The sequence below is a fragment of the Rhinichthys klamathensis genome, unplaced genomic scaffold, assembly GCF_029890125.1.
Source record: "Rhinichthys klamathensis goyatoka isolate OS25496 unplaced genomic scaffold, OSU_Roscu_1.1 h1tg000245l_1, whole genome shotgun sequence".
Lineage (NCBI taxonomy): Eukaryota > Metazoa > Chordata > Actinopteri > Cypriniformes > Leuciscidae > Rhinichthys > Rhinichthys klamathensis.
This window is the reverse complement of record NW_026606767.1, coordinates 208,577-228,170: the sequence shown is the minus strand read 5'-3', so window position 1 is coordinate 228,170 and position 19,594 is coordinate 208,577. Positions and strand designations below refer to the sequence as shown.

General features: G+C 39.1%; 1 protein-coding gene across 3 annotated transcripts in view; it reads right to left on the bottom strand.

The window, feature by feature from the left end:
* Nucleotides 1-19,594, bottom strand: part of ntng2b (netrin g2b) — an 83,154-nt gene that overhangs the window by 61,669 nt on the left and 1,891 nt on the right. For all 3 annotated transcript variants that reach the window (XM_056266149.1, XM_056266147.1, XM_056266148.1), the window contains exon 2: nucleotides 18,707-19,406. In XM_056266149.1, coding sequence (XP_056122124.1) covers nucleotides 18,707-18,928 — 222 coding nt within the window. In that variant the 5' untranslated portion in view covers nucleotides 18,929-19,406. The remainder of the gene's footprint in view (nucleotides 1-18,706; nucleotides 19,407-19,594) is intronic.

The following is a 19,594-nucleotide window of genomic DNA, read 5'->3' as shown; positions in this document are numbered from 1 at the left end:
GATTGAGGGATTGAGGGATTGGTTGATTGAGTTATTGAGTGATTGATTGACAAAAAGAGATAGAGACAGGTAGAAAGTGTGTGTGATGCACAGAAAAGGAAGGGATTAATATTGTGAGTGAGACAGATTGTAAACTCACAAACACTTGTCATTGTAAAACTACAGTGAAGAAGTCGTGGGCTTTTATTAAAAGAAAAGACTGCAGGGAGTGTTGATCTGTGAGCGCAAACTCCTGCTACACACACACACACACACAAGCACATCATTAAAAATCTGGGTCAATTCTATCAGCTTTCTTTATAAAATCACACAGTGGATGATCATCTAACAATAGCACATGCTAACACAGCTGCGTTCAGGTATGACGGCTTTGAATCTGTCTATTGAGCATGTGTTCAGTATCTGTGTGTGTTGTACACACCTCGACAGAGAAATACACGCACACACACATGCCTCATAAGAGAAGTTTGAACAGCACAGTGCATCTTGGGAAATACATCAACTGATTTATGAAGTCAGGCACACAGAGAATAAAAAATAAATTAAAGGGGAGATAAAACAAAGTGCGTGTGTGTAAGAGAAAGACAGAGAAAGAATAAAGAGAGGCGGTAAAATGATAAAGCCTCGCCGAATCTAGTTTTACTCAAACTCACAGTTTGTCTGTATAAAATAGAATTACAGATGTACAGATAATCAGTTTGACTGATGTTTTTTTTACTGTTATTCATACTTTTCAACATTTTCAACAGTAACCAGAATTAATGTGTCGTTTGGATAATTAACTTTTAACATAACAGCCATTCATTCTCAAGTAATATTGCTTAATTATAGTTTATTGATTTACAAAATGCTGTTGCACAAATAATAATAACTTTGCCCGAATATGATGTAAACATAATTTATAATAATAGTTATTAAGCTATTTATATATATTAGATGTATATTTGTCATGTTTGTGCAAAGTTACACTATGCTGTTACCGGTCAATAAAAAAGTATTTGAAAGGAATTCATATTTGTATTCAGCAAGGACAAAAATGTATATAAAGTGACAGTAAAGACATTCATAATGTTATATTATTATTATTATTTTTATACCTAAAAATCTGATATCTCATTGACTTGCTAATAACATCCTCTTGCATATTTTTCAAAAATGTTATGTCCAAAAACCTGCAGCATCCAATCAGATCGAACTTTTTGTCCGCTTATGCAACACGCATGTTTAGCAGCTTCTGCTTGACCAATTCCAGTATGTAATGTGCAATGCTTGGCACTGGGTGCAGTTCTGTCAGATATATTGCATTATCCCATTAAGTTGCTATTAAGTGTCTACAACAAAACTCATTTGATGCCACAGACCTTGTGCAGTTTGGAACATTCAGTGACTAGTTATTCTTCTGGGGTTGTGCAGGTCAAATTGTACATCTTAAACCTTTCAGACACACATATACAGTCCACTAATTCTGTTCTGACTGATGGTCTGACTCTTTGCTCCCTCCAGTAAAGGGGTTTAATGTTACCCTCTTCCCCAGGATCACATTACAGCTCCGTTCTTACAGGCCTCGACGCTGCCACTCTTTCTATTCCCCTCTATCTCTCTTTTAATCCAATGTTTCTTCTCTCTCCTGTAATATTATTGGAGAGAAACCTCTGCAGACATCATCATGATCCGACTTGACTTCAACATCTGCACACACATGCACGCACGCATTCAAGCACGCAAACACACTCTGACCCCTGACACGCTAAAGCTATAGTTGGATTAAGGAAGAGAATGTTACACAGAAACCTTCAACCCCCAAATCCACTGAAACCCAACCCTCTGACACACTTAGTGCGACTGACAGCATGATGTGTGTATCTGAGTCAGCTTTTGTTTATATTGCAGGGACCAAATGTCCCCAAAATGATAGTAAAACCTGAAATCACCTACATTCTGAGGCTCTGCCAACGGCTCCCATGAGAATAACAGCTTAATTAACATGCTAAATAATGAAAATATAACAACACGGAATGTTTTCTGTGAGGGGTAAGTTTAAAGCAGGGTATAAAAATATCATTAGTACTATTTTTATCAAAACTATAGAAGTCAAAGATAAACTCTGACTGTGTGTGCATGTGTATTTCATCGATGTGTGTGTGTTTGGGTTTTCGCATGCTTGTGTGCATGTATTGGCAATGCTTGTGTGTATATGTGCATGTATTTACATGCTTGTACAGTATGCATGCATGTGCTTGCATTGCAAATGTGCATACGTGTGCTTTTTTGCATGGATGTATGTGCATGTGTGCATGTCTACATGTGAGTTTGTGCATGCATGAATGAATGCACGTGTGTTTCTGCTGTCTACGAGACACGGTTTTAATATTATAATCCAGGATCAGGTTTCCTCACTAATGAGTTTTGTCCATGTTTTAGCCATGACCATGGCCCAATAATGCATGTGGCAAAGATGCAAAACTAGCATGTTTAAATCCTTTTCAGACAATCCCATCCTCCTGCCCCATATAAACACACACACACACACACACACACACACACGGCCAACTGTTCCAGCAGGTGTCCCACATCACTAAGCTCCTAGAGCAATTATCCGCGTTGGAATCCCGTCGCTGCGACAACAATCAGCATGGAGCTAGATCCCTGTCACAGCGTCCATATAGCAGCCTGTTAAACCAACCAACTGGGACATTACATCACCGTTACACTGGGACTTTACCTACACCATCTGCATCCCATGCAATCTGTAGAGTACAACATCAGTATTGTAAAATCGGTTAATCTGTCTTACTCTTTGTCGTCTCTGTGGATTTATATACCTTTAGACCTTCTTATTGTAAGTGTGTGTGTGTGTGAGTGAGTTATAGCGGTCTTTAAGAAACTGAGAACACAATGTGAGCCCCATTTGGTTTACGAGAACATCACTAAGAATACAACACTCTGAGGAATAGTGTACTTCTGTTCCAAAGCCTAGTCTGTTCTCCATGACTGTAGTCAACATAGGCAGCTTCCTGATTCCTGACTGAGCTGGAACGTCATGAGATCCCCAGATGGACCTTTTTTTTTTGTATATTCTGTGCCTTTCAGAGATAAAATGTGTTAAACGGAGCTGACAGCACTGCAGTCTTATTGATGGCTAAAAGTCTAATTAAATGATTACATTACACGAAATATTTAATCAACAAATAGACAAGGGGTGTTGGATGTGAACTTGCATGAATAGCACATGACTGTATCTTAGAAGGCACAATCTTCTTCTTTTTTTTGCTTACTATTTAGAGCAACATGCATGCTGAGAGCACAGTTCTGATTTCTTAAAATGTTGTCTATTTAGGCAGCTCACTAGGATTTCCAACAGAGCTTAAAAGAGAAGTGTGTCATTTTTTGAATGTTATACGTTTCCTGCACTGCTGAATCCTCAGCATTATTAAAATAAAAAAATACGTTGAATGTGAGTATGCAGTTTGAATGCATTGTAATAGCATAAAAAATGTCTTTCTATTGATGCTTAAAGGACAAATGATTCGTTTGAGCTGATTCTTTTAATGAATCCTTCATGAAGACTCACAAACGTATAGAAGTTACTGAATATATATATTTTATTATTATTATTATTTATTGTAGATGTGGTGATTGGAGTGAGCAGGACTATTATTTTTGCAGTGTTGTTTTAGGTATAGAAATATACAGTACATTTATCTGATTTAAATAGAAAGCATAAAAATAATGAATTAGCAAACAGATCTGCAAACAGCGGCGCTCACCTGGTGTTTCGGCACAGGTGCGCGTCATGATTAAGTGTAAATATAGCCAAAGGAAAAACCACTGCAATTTCATGACACAAAAAGGCTGTTCTTTAATAAAAGTTCTGGAGCGTCGGAAAGGGCTTGCAAACACATTCGTCTTTTCCAAATGAAAAAACTATGAGGTCAAAGCTTTGGAAACTTTCTTTATAACTTCTTCACATTAGTATTGTGGGTATTAAGATAAACTGTTCTAGTAATCTCATACAACCTAACATGTAATCAATCTTCTTCCTTTTTTTTTTTTTTTTTTGTTATAGATATTATGAAATTCAAGGATGACAGACTAAATATGTGATTGGAAGATTTCTGCAGTTGCTGCATTTCAGATATTACTCAGAGAAAGCTATTTTACATTCGATGTAATGTGTTATTTGTGCTATGAATGAATTGTTTATAATGATAATTATTTTTAATATACATTTCTTTATTTTGTATCATGTTGCAGTTGAGGCAGTGTATTGCACGGATTTTTTACCATGGTTAAGGGGTTTTAGATACTTTCCCATGTTGTCTCTAACTATACCATGGTAAAATCACTGTAGTGTTTCCTTCAGATGCTTATTGCATTAAACTGCATTAGTTTAGAACAAAGAATATGGAAAATATATGGCATAGAAAACATTTCCATATTTTCTATACCAAGTACTCCAATAAAGCATGTAATAATGTCCACAAGCCTTTATTCTAGATCTCCAGAACTCTTAAAAGTGCATGTTCTCTCTGCTTTATAGTTGAGTTTTTCTAAAGATGTATTGGTCAAATTGAATGTCTGTGCGCTGACATCAGTGAGATCAGAGTGAGGCGACAGATTCATCCTATTAAAGTAGTACACCAGCTGTCTATTGTCTTTCACTGTCCATCTCAAGCTCTTTTCACTCACTTCTTTCCCTTTGTGTCTGTACTACTCTCTTTCTACAGTATGTAGTATGAATACTGTGCACAGTAAGCACATTTTCTGTGCACTGAAAACCCAAATGACTACTTTAGCCCAAACATGCAGTATATATACAATCTTATGAAAAAAAAGGTTCAATGGGGTTCTGTGTAGAGGTTTTTGACTCAATTTTAAAGAACCCTTTATGTCAAAAAGATTATATTTAAGGACAAATGTATTTTTAGTGATAAAGTGTAATGAGCACTAATAATTAAAATTAACAAAATAAAATAATGAAACAAAATAAATTAAATCCACAAAATGATCCCATGATAGGAACCCTTAAAAGGTTATATGGAGTGCCTGAAAGAACCCTTTAAGGTTCTATATAGAACCTTTTCTTGAGTGATGTACGATGTGTGTCCGAAATCACCTGTCTGAGTATAGATACTGTCTGAGTATAGATACTGTCTGAGTAGGTCTGAGTATAGATACTGTCTGAGTAGGTCTGAGTATAGATACTGTCTGAGTAGGTCTAGATACTGTCTGAGTAGGTCTGAGTATAGATACTGTCTGAGTAGGTCCGAGTATAGATACGAGTAGGTCTGAGTATAGATAGATACTGTCTGAGTAGGTCTGAGTATAGATACAGTCTGAGTAGGTCTGAGTATAGATACTGTCTGAGTATAGATACTGTCTGAGTAGGTCTGAGTATAGATACTGTCTGAGTAGGTCTGAGTATAGATACTGTCTGAGTAGGTCTGAGTATAGATACTGTCTGAGTAGGTCTGAGTATAGATACTGTCTGAGTAGGTCCGAGTATAGATACGAGTAGGTCTGAGTATAGATAGATACTGTCTGAGTAGGTCTGAGTATAGATACAGTCTGAGTAGGTCTGAGTATAGATACTGTCTGAGTAGGTCTGAGTATAGATACTGTCTGAGTAGGTCTGAGTATAGATACTGTCTGAGTAGGTCCGAGTATAGATACGAGTAGGTCTGAGTATAGATAGATACAGTCTGAGTAGGTCTGAGTATAGATACTGTCTGAGTAGGTCTGAGTAGGTCTGAGTATAGATACTGTCTGAGTAGGTCTGAGTATAGAAACTGTCTGAGTCTGAGTATAGATACTGTCTGAGTAGGTCTGAGTATAGATACTGTCTGAGTCTGAGTATAGATACTGTCTGAGTAGGTCCGAGTATAGATACGAGTAGGTCTGAGTATAGATAGATACTGTCTGAGTAGGTCTGAGTATAGATACTGTCTGAGTAGGTCTGAGTATAGATACTGTCTGAGTAGGTCTGAGTATAGATACTGTCTGAGTCTGAGTATAGATACTGTCTGAGTAGGTCCGAGTATAGATACGAGTAGGTCTGAGTATAGATAGATACTGTCTGAGTAGGTCTGAGTATAGATACTGTCTGAGTAGGTCTGAGTATAGATACTGTCTGAGTAGGTCTGAGTATAGAAACTGTCTGAGTCTGAGTATAGATACTGTCTGAGTAGGTCTGAGTATAGATACTGTCTGAGTCTGAGTATAGATACTGTCTGAGTAGGTCCGAGTATAGATACGAGTAGGTCTGAGTATAGATAGATACTGTCTGAGTAGGTCTGAGTATAGATACTGTCTGAGTAGGTCTGAGTATAGATACTGTCTGAGTAGGTCTGAGTATAGATACTGTCTGAGTCTGAGTATAGATACTGTCTGAGTAGGTCCGAGTATAGATACGAGTAGGTCTGAGTATAGATAGATACTGTCTGAGTAGGTCTGAGTATAGATACAGTCTGAGTAGGTCTGAGTATAGATACTGTCTGAGTAGGTCCGAGTATAGATACTGTCTGAGTAGGTCTGAGTATAGATACTGTCTGAGTAGGTCTGAGTAGGTCTGAGTATAGATACTGTCTGAGTAGGTCTGAGTAGGTCTGAGTATAGATACTGTCTGAGTAGGTCTGAGTATAGAAACTGTCTGAGTAGGTCCTACATTTGAAATTGAACTTACTTCACGACCGTTATAAAAAGTATGAAAGAAATTCCGACGTACTACATCCGCCATGTTGTTCCTTCAGTTGCATTGCTTCACTGCCATTCACAACTCCTCTCCTGTGGCCTCATGGGATAGTAAAGTGTCCACTGAATGCGCACTTAAGAATCTCCGGCTACTTTTCACCTACTGAACACTATGGATTCGGACATACTACTCTGTTGGTATACTGTTTACGCCTACTAAAGCAGGAAAGTATTCGATTTCGGACGCAGCGATAGTGTATCGCATAATGCAGTGTGTTCAACTTGACAGCGTGTTGTTTTTTGAGCATTATTGAATGCTAGAAAATATTAAGCATGCAACGAAGTGAGATCCAACTTTGTGAAATGGGATATTGCCTACTGTTTCACTTGCTATTTTAAAAAAGTAGGCAGTATACAGTATGTTTAGTAAGTAATCAGTTAGTATTCTATTCTGAACATAAGCATTGTCTCATTGTTTTCTATATTCTGTCAAATCTCTTCTCCCTTCTTCCTGTTTCCTCCCCCTCTTTCTTCTTCACTTCCCGCTTCTCTCTCTCTCTCTCTCTCATTTCTATTTATAGCATTGGCTCATTGTGCCTCTAAATCAGAGAGCTCTGTTGTGTAGCACGAGGGTTTTCTACTTTCGTACACACACGACATATGTTCACGCATTAACACATCTCATTGTTTCATGTGCCTTGAGGTTCTGCACTTATAGAGAGGTGTATGCATGAACAACATGCTTATTTAGTTTGAGTGTGTGCATGTGTGTGTGTGTGTGCTCCCTTTTCTCCGCTGAACTAAGCTGTGATTCCCCCATCATTAGGGATCTCTCTCTCTCTCTCTCTCTCTCTCTCTCTCTCTCTGTGCGCATGTGCGGAGTGAGTGTGGAAGGAGCCGGTTGTTGGGAGTGAAAGTGTCTCCTTGTTTGAGTGAGATTTCTTTACTTTATTTATTTATTTAAACTTATTTATAGTTAATAGGTTTTAGGTTTTTTTCCCCTGACTTCGGTCAGAGAGTGAGGATTTTGGGGTTGGATATGGCGGATCTCTCACGGTTAACCATCAAGCATGGTTGTAAGTGTATGCCTGAGGCCGCGGTGTCAGTGGAGGATTGCCTGATAGCCGTGAGTGCGGCGATCGGTGGTGGAAATATAAAATCTGCCTCCCGTATGAACAAAGCCATTGTGTTTTTTCTTAGTGAAAGCCAAATGGTGGACGATTTAATTGAAACCGGGTTGATAATCAAAAACATTTTTGTGCCTGTTTTGCCTTTGTCAAGCCCAGCCAAGAAAGTCATTTTATCAAACATACCGCCGTTTGTTCAAAATGAAAAATTAGAGCAAATACTCCAGAGGTATGGTAAAATAGTAAGTCCTATTAGAATGATTCCTCTTGGATGTAAAAATCCCGAGATTAGACACGTGATGTCTTTTCGGCGTCAGGCTTTAATGATTCTGAACTCTCAGAGTGATCCATTAAATCTGTCAGTGAAGTTGAGTATTGAGGGAAAGGATTACACTGTTTTTATAAGTTCAGAGTCAATGAAATGCTTTGTGTGTGGTGAGTTTGGACATGTCAGACAAACTTGCCCGAGGCGTGACAGGCCAGCTCCGGCTGCAGGTGCAGAGAACAGCGAGAGGGCGGCCGGCGCGGATGTTGTTGCGACCGCTGTGGCGTCAGAACCGCAGCCGGGCGGAGCGCTTTCTGCGCCTGGTGTTTTGCCCGAGGGGAGACCGGTGCTGGAGGCCTCTGGAGACGGCCTGGCGGGGGCTGTTGAGGAGGAAGCCGGCCCGAGTAATGTCCCCGCTGTAACGCAGCCGGAGACGAGCCCGGGACAGGTGTGTTTGCAGCCCATGCCTGAAACTGAGTTGATTTGCGATGGAGGACAGGCGCAGCCTGATAAAATTGTGAGTGATACTACTACTGAGGAAGCGTCTAAACACAGTAAAGATGACATTTTATCTCAGGACCCTGTGGATTTAGTGGATGACTCTGACAATGAACATGATGACACGGAGTTAATGAGAGATTACGCAGCGGATTCGGAGCTCATCTCTGGAGGTAAGACCAAACTCTACTCGCTTCAGCAGATCAATCACTTTTTGGATACCACTAAAGGACTTCGTAAACCGAAAATTGAGTCATATTTTCCAGATGTAAAATTGTTTTTATTGTCCGGCACCATGGTTATGAGAAAAGCTTCCTTTGATGAGCTTGATAAACCTAAACGGTACCGTCTCAAGAAACTTCTGAGTAACGTTAGAAGTTCGTTGAATTTGCAAAGTAAAAAATGAGTATAGTTTGTTTGTCAAATAACCCTTGTGGAGTTTTTTTATTGTTTTGTTATCTTTTACTTTTTTTCATGGCACCTTTGAGATTTAGTTCTTTAAATATTAATGGGTGTCGTGAGGCTTTGAAAAGGACTAGTCTTTTTGATTATATTTTTATGAAAAAAAGTAGTGTTGTTTTTCTACAGGAAACTCACACAGATGTTATAAATCAAATCCAGTGGCAGAGTGAATGGGATGGACAGGTGGTTTTGAGTCATGGTTCAAGTAACAGTGCAGGAGTGGCTATTCTTCTTGGAGTTGAGTTTAAGGAACAGAATGTGAGCGTTTTTGATGTTCTTCCAGGTAGAATGCATAGAGTAGATGTTGCTTTACATGGGCTCAATTTTTCACTCTTCAATGTATATGCCCCTAATATTGGGACTGAACGTACACTTTTCTTCGGAAAACTTCATACAGCATTAAGCAGTGTCCCACTGGGTAGGATTATTGTTTTGGCTGGAGATTTTAATTGCACTTTAGATCACACAGTGGACAGGAATCATGAAGAACCTCATAGTCCGTCAGCAGATGTTTTTAGAAATTTAATAGTTTATCATGACCTTGTGGATGTTTGGAGGGAAGCTTTCCCTGATGTAAAACAATATACGTGGATAAGAGTAAGTTCGAATAGGGTTTCGGCAGCAAGACTCGACAGAATTTATGTACAAAGAAGTGTTTGTGATAAGTTTTTTGATAGTTGTATTATTCCTACTCCTTTCTCAGATCACCATTATATGTCTGTCAATGTCACATCTGCACAGAGCACATTTAAATGTCCCTATTGGCGCTTTAGCAATAAGCTTTTGCAGGATCACAACTTTGTGCACTCTTTTACACTTTTCTGGGAGGTGTGGAGAGAGAGTAAATCTCAGTACAAGTCCCTGAGTCAGTGGTGGGACATTAGTAAAGTTCAAGTCAAGATGTTTTGTCAGAAGTATACTGCCCACAACAAGAATACTCTTGAAAACAAAATGAGACAACTTGAACAAGATATTCTGCAGCTGAACATCGAACAATATGATGGAAGTACTGTTGAAGCGTTGGAAACAAGGAAAATTCTTCTCCACAATCTCTTGGAAGAGAAAGCCAAAGAGACTCTGATTCGTGCAAGGTTTACATCTTTTAATTGCATGGATGCTCCAACATCTTTTTTTTTCAATTTGGAGAAGAAAGTTGTTGACAGGAAAATTTTAAGTCGTCTGAAACTTCCAGGAGGAGGTGAAACAACTGATGAGCATGAAATAATTACTCAAGCACTGCTTTTTTATGAAGATCTTTATAGTGCAGAACCATGTGATGGAGAGGTAACAGAAACACTTCTCCAGGATCTTCCTCAGCTGATGGAGAGTGATAAGGCCAAGCTGGATCAGCCATTGCACATGAACGAGTTGACTGCTGCTATTAATGATTTATCCTCAGGCAAGGCTCCGGGTTTGGATGGCTTAACGGCAGAATTTTATAAACAGTTTTGGTCAGTGATTGGAGAAGACTTGTTCTCAGTTTTTTTAGAGTGCTTTGAAAGAGGCACCTTACCGCTGAGTCTACGAAGAGCACTTATCACCTTGCTACCCAAGAAGGGGGACCTTGCGGATATAAGAAACTGGCGTCCAGTGTCTTTGCTTGGAGTGGATTATAAGATACTGTCTAAAGCGTTAACTAATAGATTAAAACTCTACATATCAACAATAATTCACGCAGACCAGTCATACTGTATTCCAAAACGTACAATATTTGATAATTTGTTTCTGCTTCGGGATTTGATTTCATTTGCCAGAGACAATAATGTTAATGTGGGGTTTTTATCGTTGGATCAGGAAAAGGCTTTTGATCGTGTGGACCATGAGTTTCTTTTTAAATGTTTTGAAGCATTTGGATTTGGTTCTTCGTTTATTTTTTATGTTAAACTGTTGTATACTGATATTTATAGTTTCTTAAAAATAAGTGGTTCACTCACAAGACCTTTTTGTGTAGGCAGAGGCATACGGCAAGGATGTAGTATGTCAGGCATTTTATATGCCATGGCCATTGAACCATTGCTAACTGCTCTGAGGCGGCAACTTTGTGGAATTTCAACTGTGGGCCATTTTACATCGGAGATGGTAACTGTTAAACTCAGCGCTTATGCTGACGATGTCACTGTAATAATAAGATCAAATGAAGATGTGTGCAATCTGGAAGCGGCTCTTGAGATTTATCAAAGAGCCTCCTCAGCTCGAGTCAACTGGAAAAAAAGCACATCTTTGTTATTAGGCCAATGGGAGGAAGAAGGTAGGCCTATTCCCAAACTTCCTCAGCGCTGCCCCTGGAGTTCAGAGGGGTTTAAAGTGCTGGGGGTTTTCCTTGGAACAGAGCAATACATGCAGAAAAATTGGGAAGGCTTTTACGAAAAGGTGGCTGGTCGCTTACAGAAGTGGAGATGGATTCTCCCCCGGGTGTCATATAGAGGGAGGGTTCTTGTTGTAAATAATCTAGCAGCATCTATGCTGTGGCATCGTTTGACGGTTATTGACCCCCCGAAGGAACTACTACAAAAACTACAGAAGGATTTTGTTGATTTTTTTTGGGATGGTTTCCACTGGCTTCCTTCTGGAATCTTATACTTGCCAGTAAATGAAGGAGGACAAGGACTGATTGAACTATCAGCTAAAGTCAGAGCCATGAGACTAAAATCTGCCCAGAGACTGCTTTTTTCTACAGATTTTATCCCTTGGGTGTCATTTGGACTAACTTTACTAAGATCCCTTTGTGGTAATGCCCTAGATAAGCAACTGTTTTTGATGTCACCTTTTATTGAAAATGTTACATTTGGTGCAAATTTCTATACATCGGTTTTGAAATCTTGGGAAGTGTTTAGGTTGAATCGGTCTGATAATGATCATTATGGCTTGAATGAACCACTGTTTTTTAATCCTTTTTTAGGAAATGTTTGCGTGTCTAATAGTTTGGTTAGGTTATGTATGAAGAAAGGGTTTACTAAAGTGGGACATTTGATTAATTTGGACTCAAAAGAGTGGAGATCAGCAGAAGATGTTGCCGGTCAGGTGGATGTGAGGTCAGTGAGGGTGGTGGAGCGGTTGATTTCAGGCTTGAAAGCTGCTCTTCCTTCTCCTCTTTTGCGTTTTGTAGAGATTTCTCTAGAGGGTGGGCCTACACATCTCGCTTTTCCTGATTTAGGTGTGTGCCCTGAGTTTTGCCCTGAAACCAGTCAGGTTGGGAAGTTGCTAAAGTTCGAGAGATTAAAAGGGCTACTTTTTCATACTGTGGGAAAAAAAGATATGTATCAGGTCTGTGTAAAAACTGCTTATTTTAAGGATCTTCATGACAGATATGATACAAAATGGAGAGAAAAGCTCACAGTGGCAGATGATATCAATCCTTCTTGGAAGCTTTTTTATAAAAGTCCCCTTCCAAAACGCTCAGGTGATCTACAGTGGAGAGTATTACATTGTGTGCTAGCCACTAATGTTTTTGTGTCCAAATTCAACTTGAATGTTCTGCCCTTATGTCATGCCTGTAATAGTCATGAAACGGTTTTTCATGTTTTCATTGAATGCCCAAGGTTGGTGCCACTTTTTGCATTGCTGGGAAGAATTATTGATGGGTTGGGTTTTGATTTTAACAAAGTACTTTTTATTTATGGCTGTAGGTATTCTAAAGTGAACAAGGATCGCTGTACTGTTGCTAATTTTATACTTGGGCAAGCGAAACTAGCTATTTGGAAGACTTGTAGACTTGCTCTTGAAGGACGAATTGTTAAAGTTTTAAGTCTGTTTACAGCACTTGTTGAATCAAGAATAAGGGCAGAATATATTTTCTTTAAAACTACAGGGAATATGGTTGACTTTATGTACAAATGGTGTATAAATAGTGGTTTGTTTGTGGTGTGTGAAGATGATTCTTTATCCTTTGTGTGGTGAATATTTTTGAATAATTTTTTTGTATTACTGTTAAGTGTGTAATGTAATTTCTTGTTTGAGTAAAGAATTTTAAACGTCTCTCTCTCTCTCTCTCTCTCTCTCTCTCTCTCTCTCTCTCTCTCTCTCTCTCTCTCTCTCTCTCTCTCTCTCTCTCTCTCTCTCTCTCTCTCTCTCTCTCTCTCTCCTGATATGAACAACTCAGAAACCACTTGAAAGAAAACTATGCCACAGGGTCCAAATTGTAACTTTTGTCACATGATCTGCCAATGGTCGGTGGATTTTAGTGATAAATATGTATTAAACATTAAACATAAAACATTTTGTACATGACAATGGACTCATTTAGCTGTTTTTCATTATTGTGACAAATAGTGCAGGTCATTATCACAATTCCAGCATCATATACTGTACAGAACAAGCCAGATGTCACATAAACATGAAGAGACATTTTGATTTAGAAATATTTGTCACCACATGATGTTCTAAAAAAAAAAAAAACGAATAAAACTGGTAAAAATATTTTGAGTCATGACAGATGTTTTATTTAGTAGACAGTTTGATTTGCATGTATTAAATTGCAGTTTAATTTACCAGTAACCCTGAAAATGATATTTTTACTCACATGTATGCAGAGTGTTAATTTTGGACCCTGGGCAGAAGAAAGCACAAACTGACACACACACACACAAACACACACACACACACACACACACACATAAAGCATGCAACCACAGCAATGGACACAAAACACACACTAACTCACACAGACTAGAAAAAGAGCAGCTGTTGTGAGATGCGAGATATGATTACAATCGGCATAAAATAGCATTTGCAACTAATTTGCCTAATCTGACATATTTCCGATTGAAACAGTATGTTGTGCAAAGATAAAAAATGTAGGACAGAACTTTTATTCATTGGGATGTTTAGTTTCTCTATATGACGGATGGTTATAACATACTAGTACTCAGTGACATCAGACAAAAAGGAAAGTCATTTTAAAGAAATCATATATTATAGGGTCATTAAAACATACATTATTGGCCAAAAGTGATGTCTGGGATGCCCGGGATATTTGTTTTTAATGAACCTACAACTTCAAAAATATGAGGAAAATGTATACACTCCCTCTCTTTGTGACTTTTTTACTCTAATAATAGTGTTTTTATAGTCTTACTTTACCCCTGTGTGTGTGTGTGTGTGTGTGTGTGTGTGTGTGTGTGTGTGTGTGTGTGTGTGTGTGTGTGTGTGTGTGTGTGTGTGTGTGTGTGTGTGTGTGTGTGTGTGTGTGTGTGTGTGTGTGTGTGTGTGTGTGTGCGTGTGTGTGTGCGTCTGTGTGTGCGTCTGTGTGTGTGTGTGTGTGTGTGTGTGTGATCCAGGTTTCATTCATGTGCAAACATGGACAGTGTTGATGAGTTTATCTAACTGTCTATCTAACAAGTTTAGAAAATTGTGAAAGTTCACAACAAGAAATTTTTGCATTTAAGTTTTAATAGATGCTCTTTTTGGACTGCACAGGAAGTGCTGAAACTTACTATATGTTTTCATAACACAAACTGTATTTCAAAAGATCCCCTTTTATAAAGTTCAATGCAGTCATTTTAACCAGGCTGTCGGTTAACTGTTCTCGGTTTCCACCCCGCATCTGCGTTAGTCATTTTCTTGGAAGGAGAGATGCTAGGGAGGATCCCGTCTGTTGTAAAGTGCTGACTGTGCCAGCCTGCCCGACCTCGTCATGTCTAGAATGTAAAAGGAAAATGTTCGGGCGCGCTGTGGATGTCTGCTTGCGGGACCATTAAGGGCCCCATCAATATTAAAGAGCTTGGGACGACCTGAGGAACATTCCAGAGGCCAGTCCATTAACGGACGACTCCAGCACAACAATTCGAGACTCAGAGGTTTGTGTATGTGTGAGTGTGTGTGTGAGTGTGTGTGTTAGCTTTTTCCCTCCTGGTTTAAGTAAGAATCCAAATTTTCAGAATAACTTTGCATGCCACAATATTCAAACAAATCCATCTAAGGTTTAAAGGGATAGTTCACCCCAAAAATTATAATTCTGTCATGATTTACAAACGATAAAACACCAAAGGAGATGTTTTGCAAAATGACTGTTCATTTCCATGCAATGCGAGTAAATGTGGACCAATGATGTCAAGCTAAAAAAGCACCTTAAAAGTAGTCATAAAAACAATTTGAGCACCATTTTCCAACTCATGTAGTTTGGAACAACATGAGGGTTAGTAAATGATGACAAAATTATGATTTTGGGTGAACTGTCCCTTTAAAATTGGTCCAGTTTTCATTTGTCCAATTGATTTTCAGATGTTTTATTATGTTTTAAATTTGTTGTTTCTTTGCACAGCACTTTGGTTTCAACATCTTTTGTTTTTAAATGTGCTTTATAGATTAATAAACTAAACTAAATTGTGTTTGTGTATGTGTGTGTGTGTTAGCTTTTCCCCTCCTGGTTTAAGTAGAAATACGAATCAGTTTTTTTTGTTTTTTTTTTAAATGACCAAAAAGCATCATAAAACTTAGTATAATAAAAGTAGTCATACATACAATTTGCGCACCATATTCCAACTCATGTGAGTTTGGAACAACATTAGGGTCAGTAAATGATGACAGAATTGAATTATATCCCCTTAAATTGTGTTTGTGTAAATGTGTGAGTGTGTGTTAACTTTTCCAGTCCGGGTTTAAGTAAGAATACAAATTTTCATAGTAAGTTTGCATGCCACAATATACAAACAAATCCATCTAGGGAGGTTTAAACCGATAGCTCATAATTCTGTCATGATTTACATACAATAAAACATAAAAGGAGATGTTTAGAGAAATGTTCACACTGTTCTTTTCCATTCAATGAAAGACAGATTCTGTCAAGCTTAAAAAAATTGCCAAAAAAAGCTTAAAAAGCACCATAAAAGTTGCCATACGTACAAATTAAAAGTCACTACACTACAGTGTGTGTGTGAGAGAGAGTATGAGAATATGGGGCTCCTTTAACCTAACATTAAACACATCATTAACTGTTAAGTGTGTGAGAGCAGTGTCCATTTCCGGCTCTCATAGGAGACCAATAACTGTCTGTTTCTTTTCTGCTGAGTCCCGTCAGCAGCTTCATTGTGAAAAGTCTCAATTCCTTCCTAATCATCTGTACAAAACTAGTGTGTGTCTGTGTACGGCATTGCAGTGTCTGGATAATTTGATCAGTGTTGTATTACCTATTTTCCCTTGACACTAGTATTTATTCATGCTCTTGTTCTCCCTGTGCCAGAAAGAAAGAACAACCTTGAAACCACGCAGAAACAACTGCATAGCAACACCTTGGCAACCACCCACAATATATATTTCAATCTCTGTTACAAACAGAACTCATTGACTGATGGAATGTCTTTTGATTCTGAATCTTTTCATCATAATCTCAATGTAGGTGCAGCAAGTGACCTCCTTGCCCTTGAGAATAACCTGCTGACCTGCTGTTAGGGAAGCGAAATTCAACATCCTCCCGGTCCTCTGTTCCTGTGAGCCTGACTCTGCCAACTAACCCACGTGGGTAAACAACACCTCGGCCTTCTGCTCTCCACGCATGCTGACCTCAGCTGCATTTTTTCTGCTGCGGTCGGTGACCTGCATGGCAGATCCTGCTCGAATTAACGCTGCTTCAAAACCTCCGCCCACATGATGGGCGCAGGTTGGCACCCTTCTGCGAGCCCTGCTTAGTTTGACTAAGGTGGTCAAAAAAGATCGGGGAACAAACCGGAAACATCTGCTTGAGGTACTGAGGCTGCACTTACATTACATGGTTCACGTGACCCAATTTTCCTCCCATGTGGCACAGATCAGACATGACCCATGAACGTATAAGAAGGAAAAAAGCACATGGATATTCTCAGATTGGTTTCAGGCCTAATTCATATGTGGAAATAAATCTGATATGAATCGGATACGTGTATTTGCGTCTGCCATGTAAGCAGACAGACCGGGTATTCACCTATCAATGTGATTCGTACGTCATTGAATAAACTCAAACCGTGATCACATGACTCTTTTCAGTGCCCAGGCTGGAACAAAGGCTCTACTTGTTTTTTTGCCTTAAGAGACCGATGTTTTGCTGACTTGGTGCGCAACGCAAAAGCTTGTATCATCATTTAATTTGCCTACAGTTTTTATTTCCTTTTCGGCCTAAGCTTTTCCGGGTCAGTACGTCAGCCTTGGGTTGTTTCGCCAAGTTTATTGTATAAATGCAGATATCAAATATGGGTCACTTTTAATAGAAGATGTAATCTGGTCGGATATAGTCAACAAATCGGGAACTGGGCATCAAGACCTGCAGTGTAAATGCGGCCTAATTGCCACTTTGATTAGTGTACTACTTCTTTATGTATAGTTCATATAATCAGTTAGTCAACCCCACACACTTTTTGGGCAATAATTATTATATTTAAACACCAAGCAGAATCCAACACTGTAAAACGTAATTTTTTTGAATTTTTTAATAATAAATACTATTTCAGTCTTTCTTCAGAATTTCACGTTTAATTCAATATGTTACTTGCAGTTTCTTTGTCAAATTTACTAGCAATTTCTGAGTGAAAATTGTTTTTACACCAATTTTTTCATTGTGTGCAAACTCAATGCATTAGCAGTTAACCAAATGAATGAGTGCAACTGGTAAGCAGTAATCTTAATGTGTTGAGCGCCCACTTCCTTGCTTATAGGAAAGTCCGTTACGGCTACTGGGAAAACGTGACGTCACTTAATTAACTGTCTTTGTCAGGCTAATGAGCGGAAGAGGCAGGCAGGAAGAAACACATCACTGTCAAGCCTGCTAACCATGTGACACGTAAACTCTGAACTTCTGGTTGTGAGAAGCAGAAATTAGCATGCTGTATATTTATATCACACCCTACTTCCCTATTTCACACACTATCTGTCCTAAATAGTATGCAGGAGTAGAATTAGTATGTCCCCTGATCATGGCATGGCATGACAAAAGCAGGCCAAAGTTGCCCGGGTGGTCTACTATTTCTGGTTGTTTTTGAATATATGTTTTTGGGGTAATATTGATATAAAGTATGGGCTGTTACTTTTACTGTTACTGATTTCTCAGAACACCTCCACTGCCATTCATAAGTCTGAGGTCAGTAAGATTTTTTGAAAGACGTCTCTTCTGCTCACCAAGGCTGCATTTATTAATTGATCAAAAATACAGTAAAAACTGTAAATTTGTGAAATATTATTACAATTCAAAATAACTGTTTTCTATGTGAATATATTTTCAAATGTAATTTATTCCTGTGATGAAAGCTGAATTTTCAGCATCACTACTCTTTTAGAGTAATTCGTATTTAGTCTTCAGAGTCACATGATCCTTCATAAATAATTCGAATATGCTGATTTGCTGCTAAAAAAAACAAACATTTATGATTATTATCAATGTTGAAAACAGTTGTGCTGCTTCATATTTTTGTGGAAACCGTGATACAGGATTCTTTGATGAATAGAACGTTCAAAAGAACAGCATTTATTTGAAATGGAATCTTTTGTAACATTCTAAATGTATTTGTCACTTTTGATCAATTCAATGCATCCATGCGGAATACTTTTATTTATTTATTTTTTTAAATCTTTTAGATGGTAGAGTATATCTGTCATGGGAAATGTTATGTGCGGTATCCCACTTACTGGATTTTTAAGCATAGTTACCCCAGTCCACATTACTAACAACATCATTTCTTCTAGTGCAGTTCGGAGGACTCACCAGCGTGCAGAATCTCTCCGGCGGGTTCCCACAGGTGATGCCCGGCGGCTCCACGCGGATGCGCATGTACTCCTTCATGAACTGGGCTTTGGGTTGGCACGCGTAATGCTCCCACACGGCGCCTTCGTCCGTGCTCACGAGAGACTTGCACAGGTCGTACTGGCCTCGGGCTCTCGCCAGCACATGCACCAGCAGGTAGAGGAGTCCCGCGCGTGCACGCATGGCAGGCACGTGACCGAGACGGGGTTTCCGAAGGGAAAGGGACCACCGTGGGTTCAGAGGTGGGACGCGTTAACATGGAACAGCAGCACCGGTGGTCAGGTTAAAACATCCCATAACTTCGCCACAGTCATGCTTTCATTTACTCCCAAGAGGAAAAAGTCAGATATATAGAAAAAAAAATGTGCACGTGTTTTGTTGTTATGAGGTTGAGGGAAATTCTTGTAAAGCAAGTTTATAGTTGTGTGTATTGTTTGCACTGAGAGGGCAAGTCTTACTTCTGTGTGTTTGGACACTGTCCTGATGTGTGATGCTTCGACTCAGACTTACATCCATAGCAGCTCCTGGACTGCGTCACCACAGAGCATATTTATGTGCTGAAGGTCTGTGTCCCACACATGAAGTGTGTATCCCCCTTTCCAAACTCAGAAGTATCCGCCTGATCTCATTCTTCAGACTTCAGCGGCTGCTGTCCATGGTCCTGAAAACAAACACCACACAATTTAGTGCTCAAGTTCACTGCTGTTTGGTTCACTCGCACACAAGTACTTGATGTCAGCCTGTTTTTTTCTAGCAATGCTTTCCGCTGATGGTCTAATTTGCCAACCCCCCCCTAAACAGACGTTGCATGTCATCCTGTGAACCGCCACAAGTCTGGACAGATGGCTG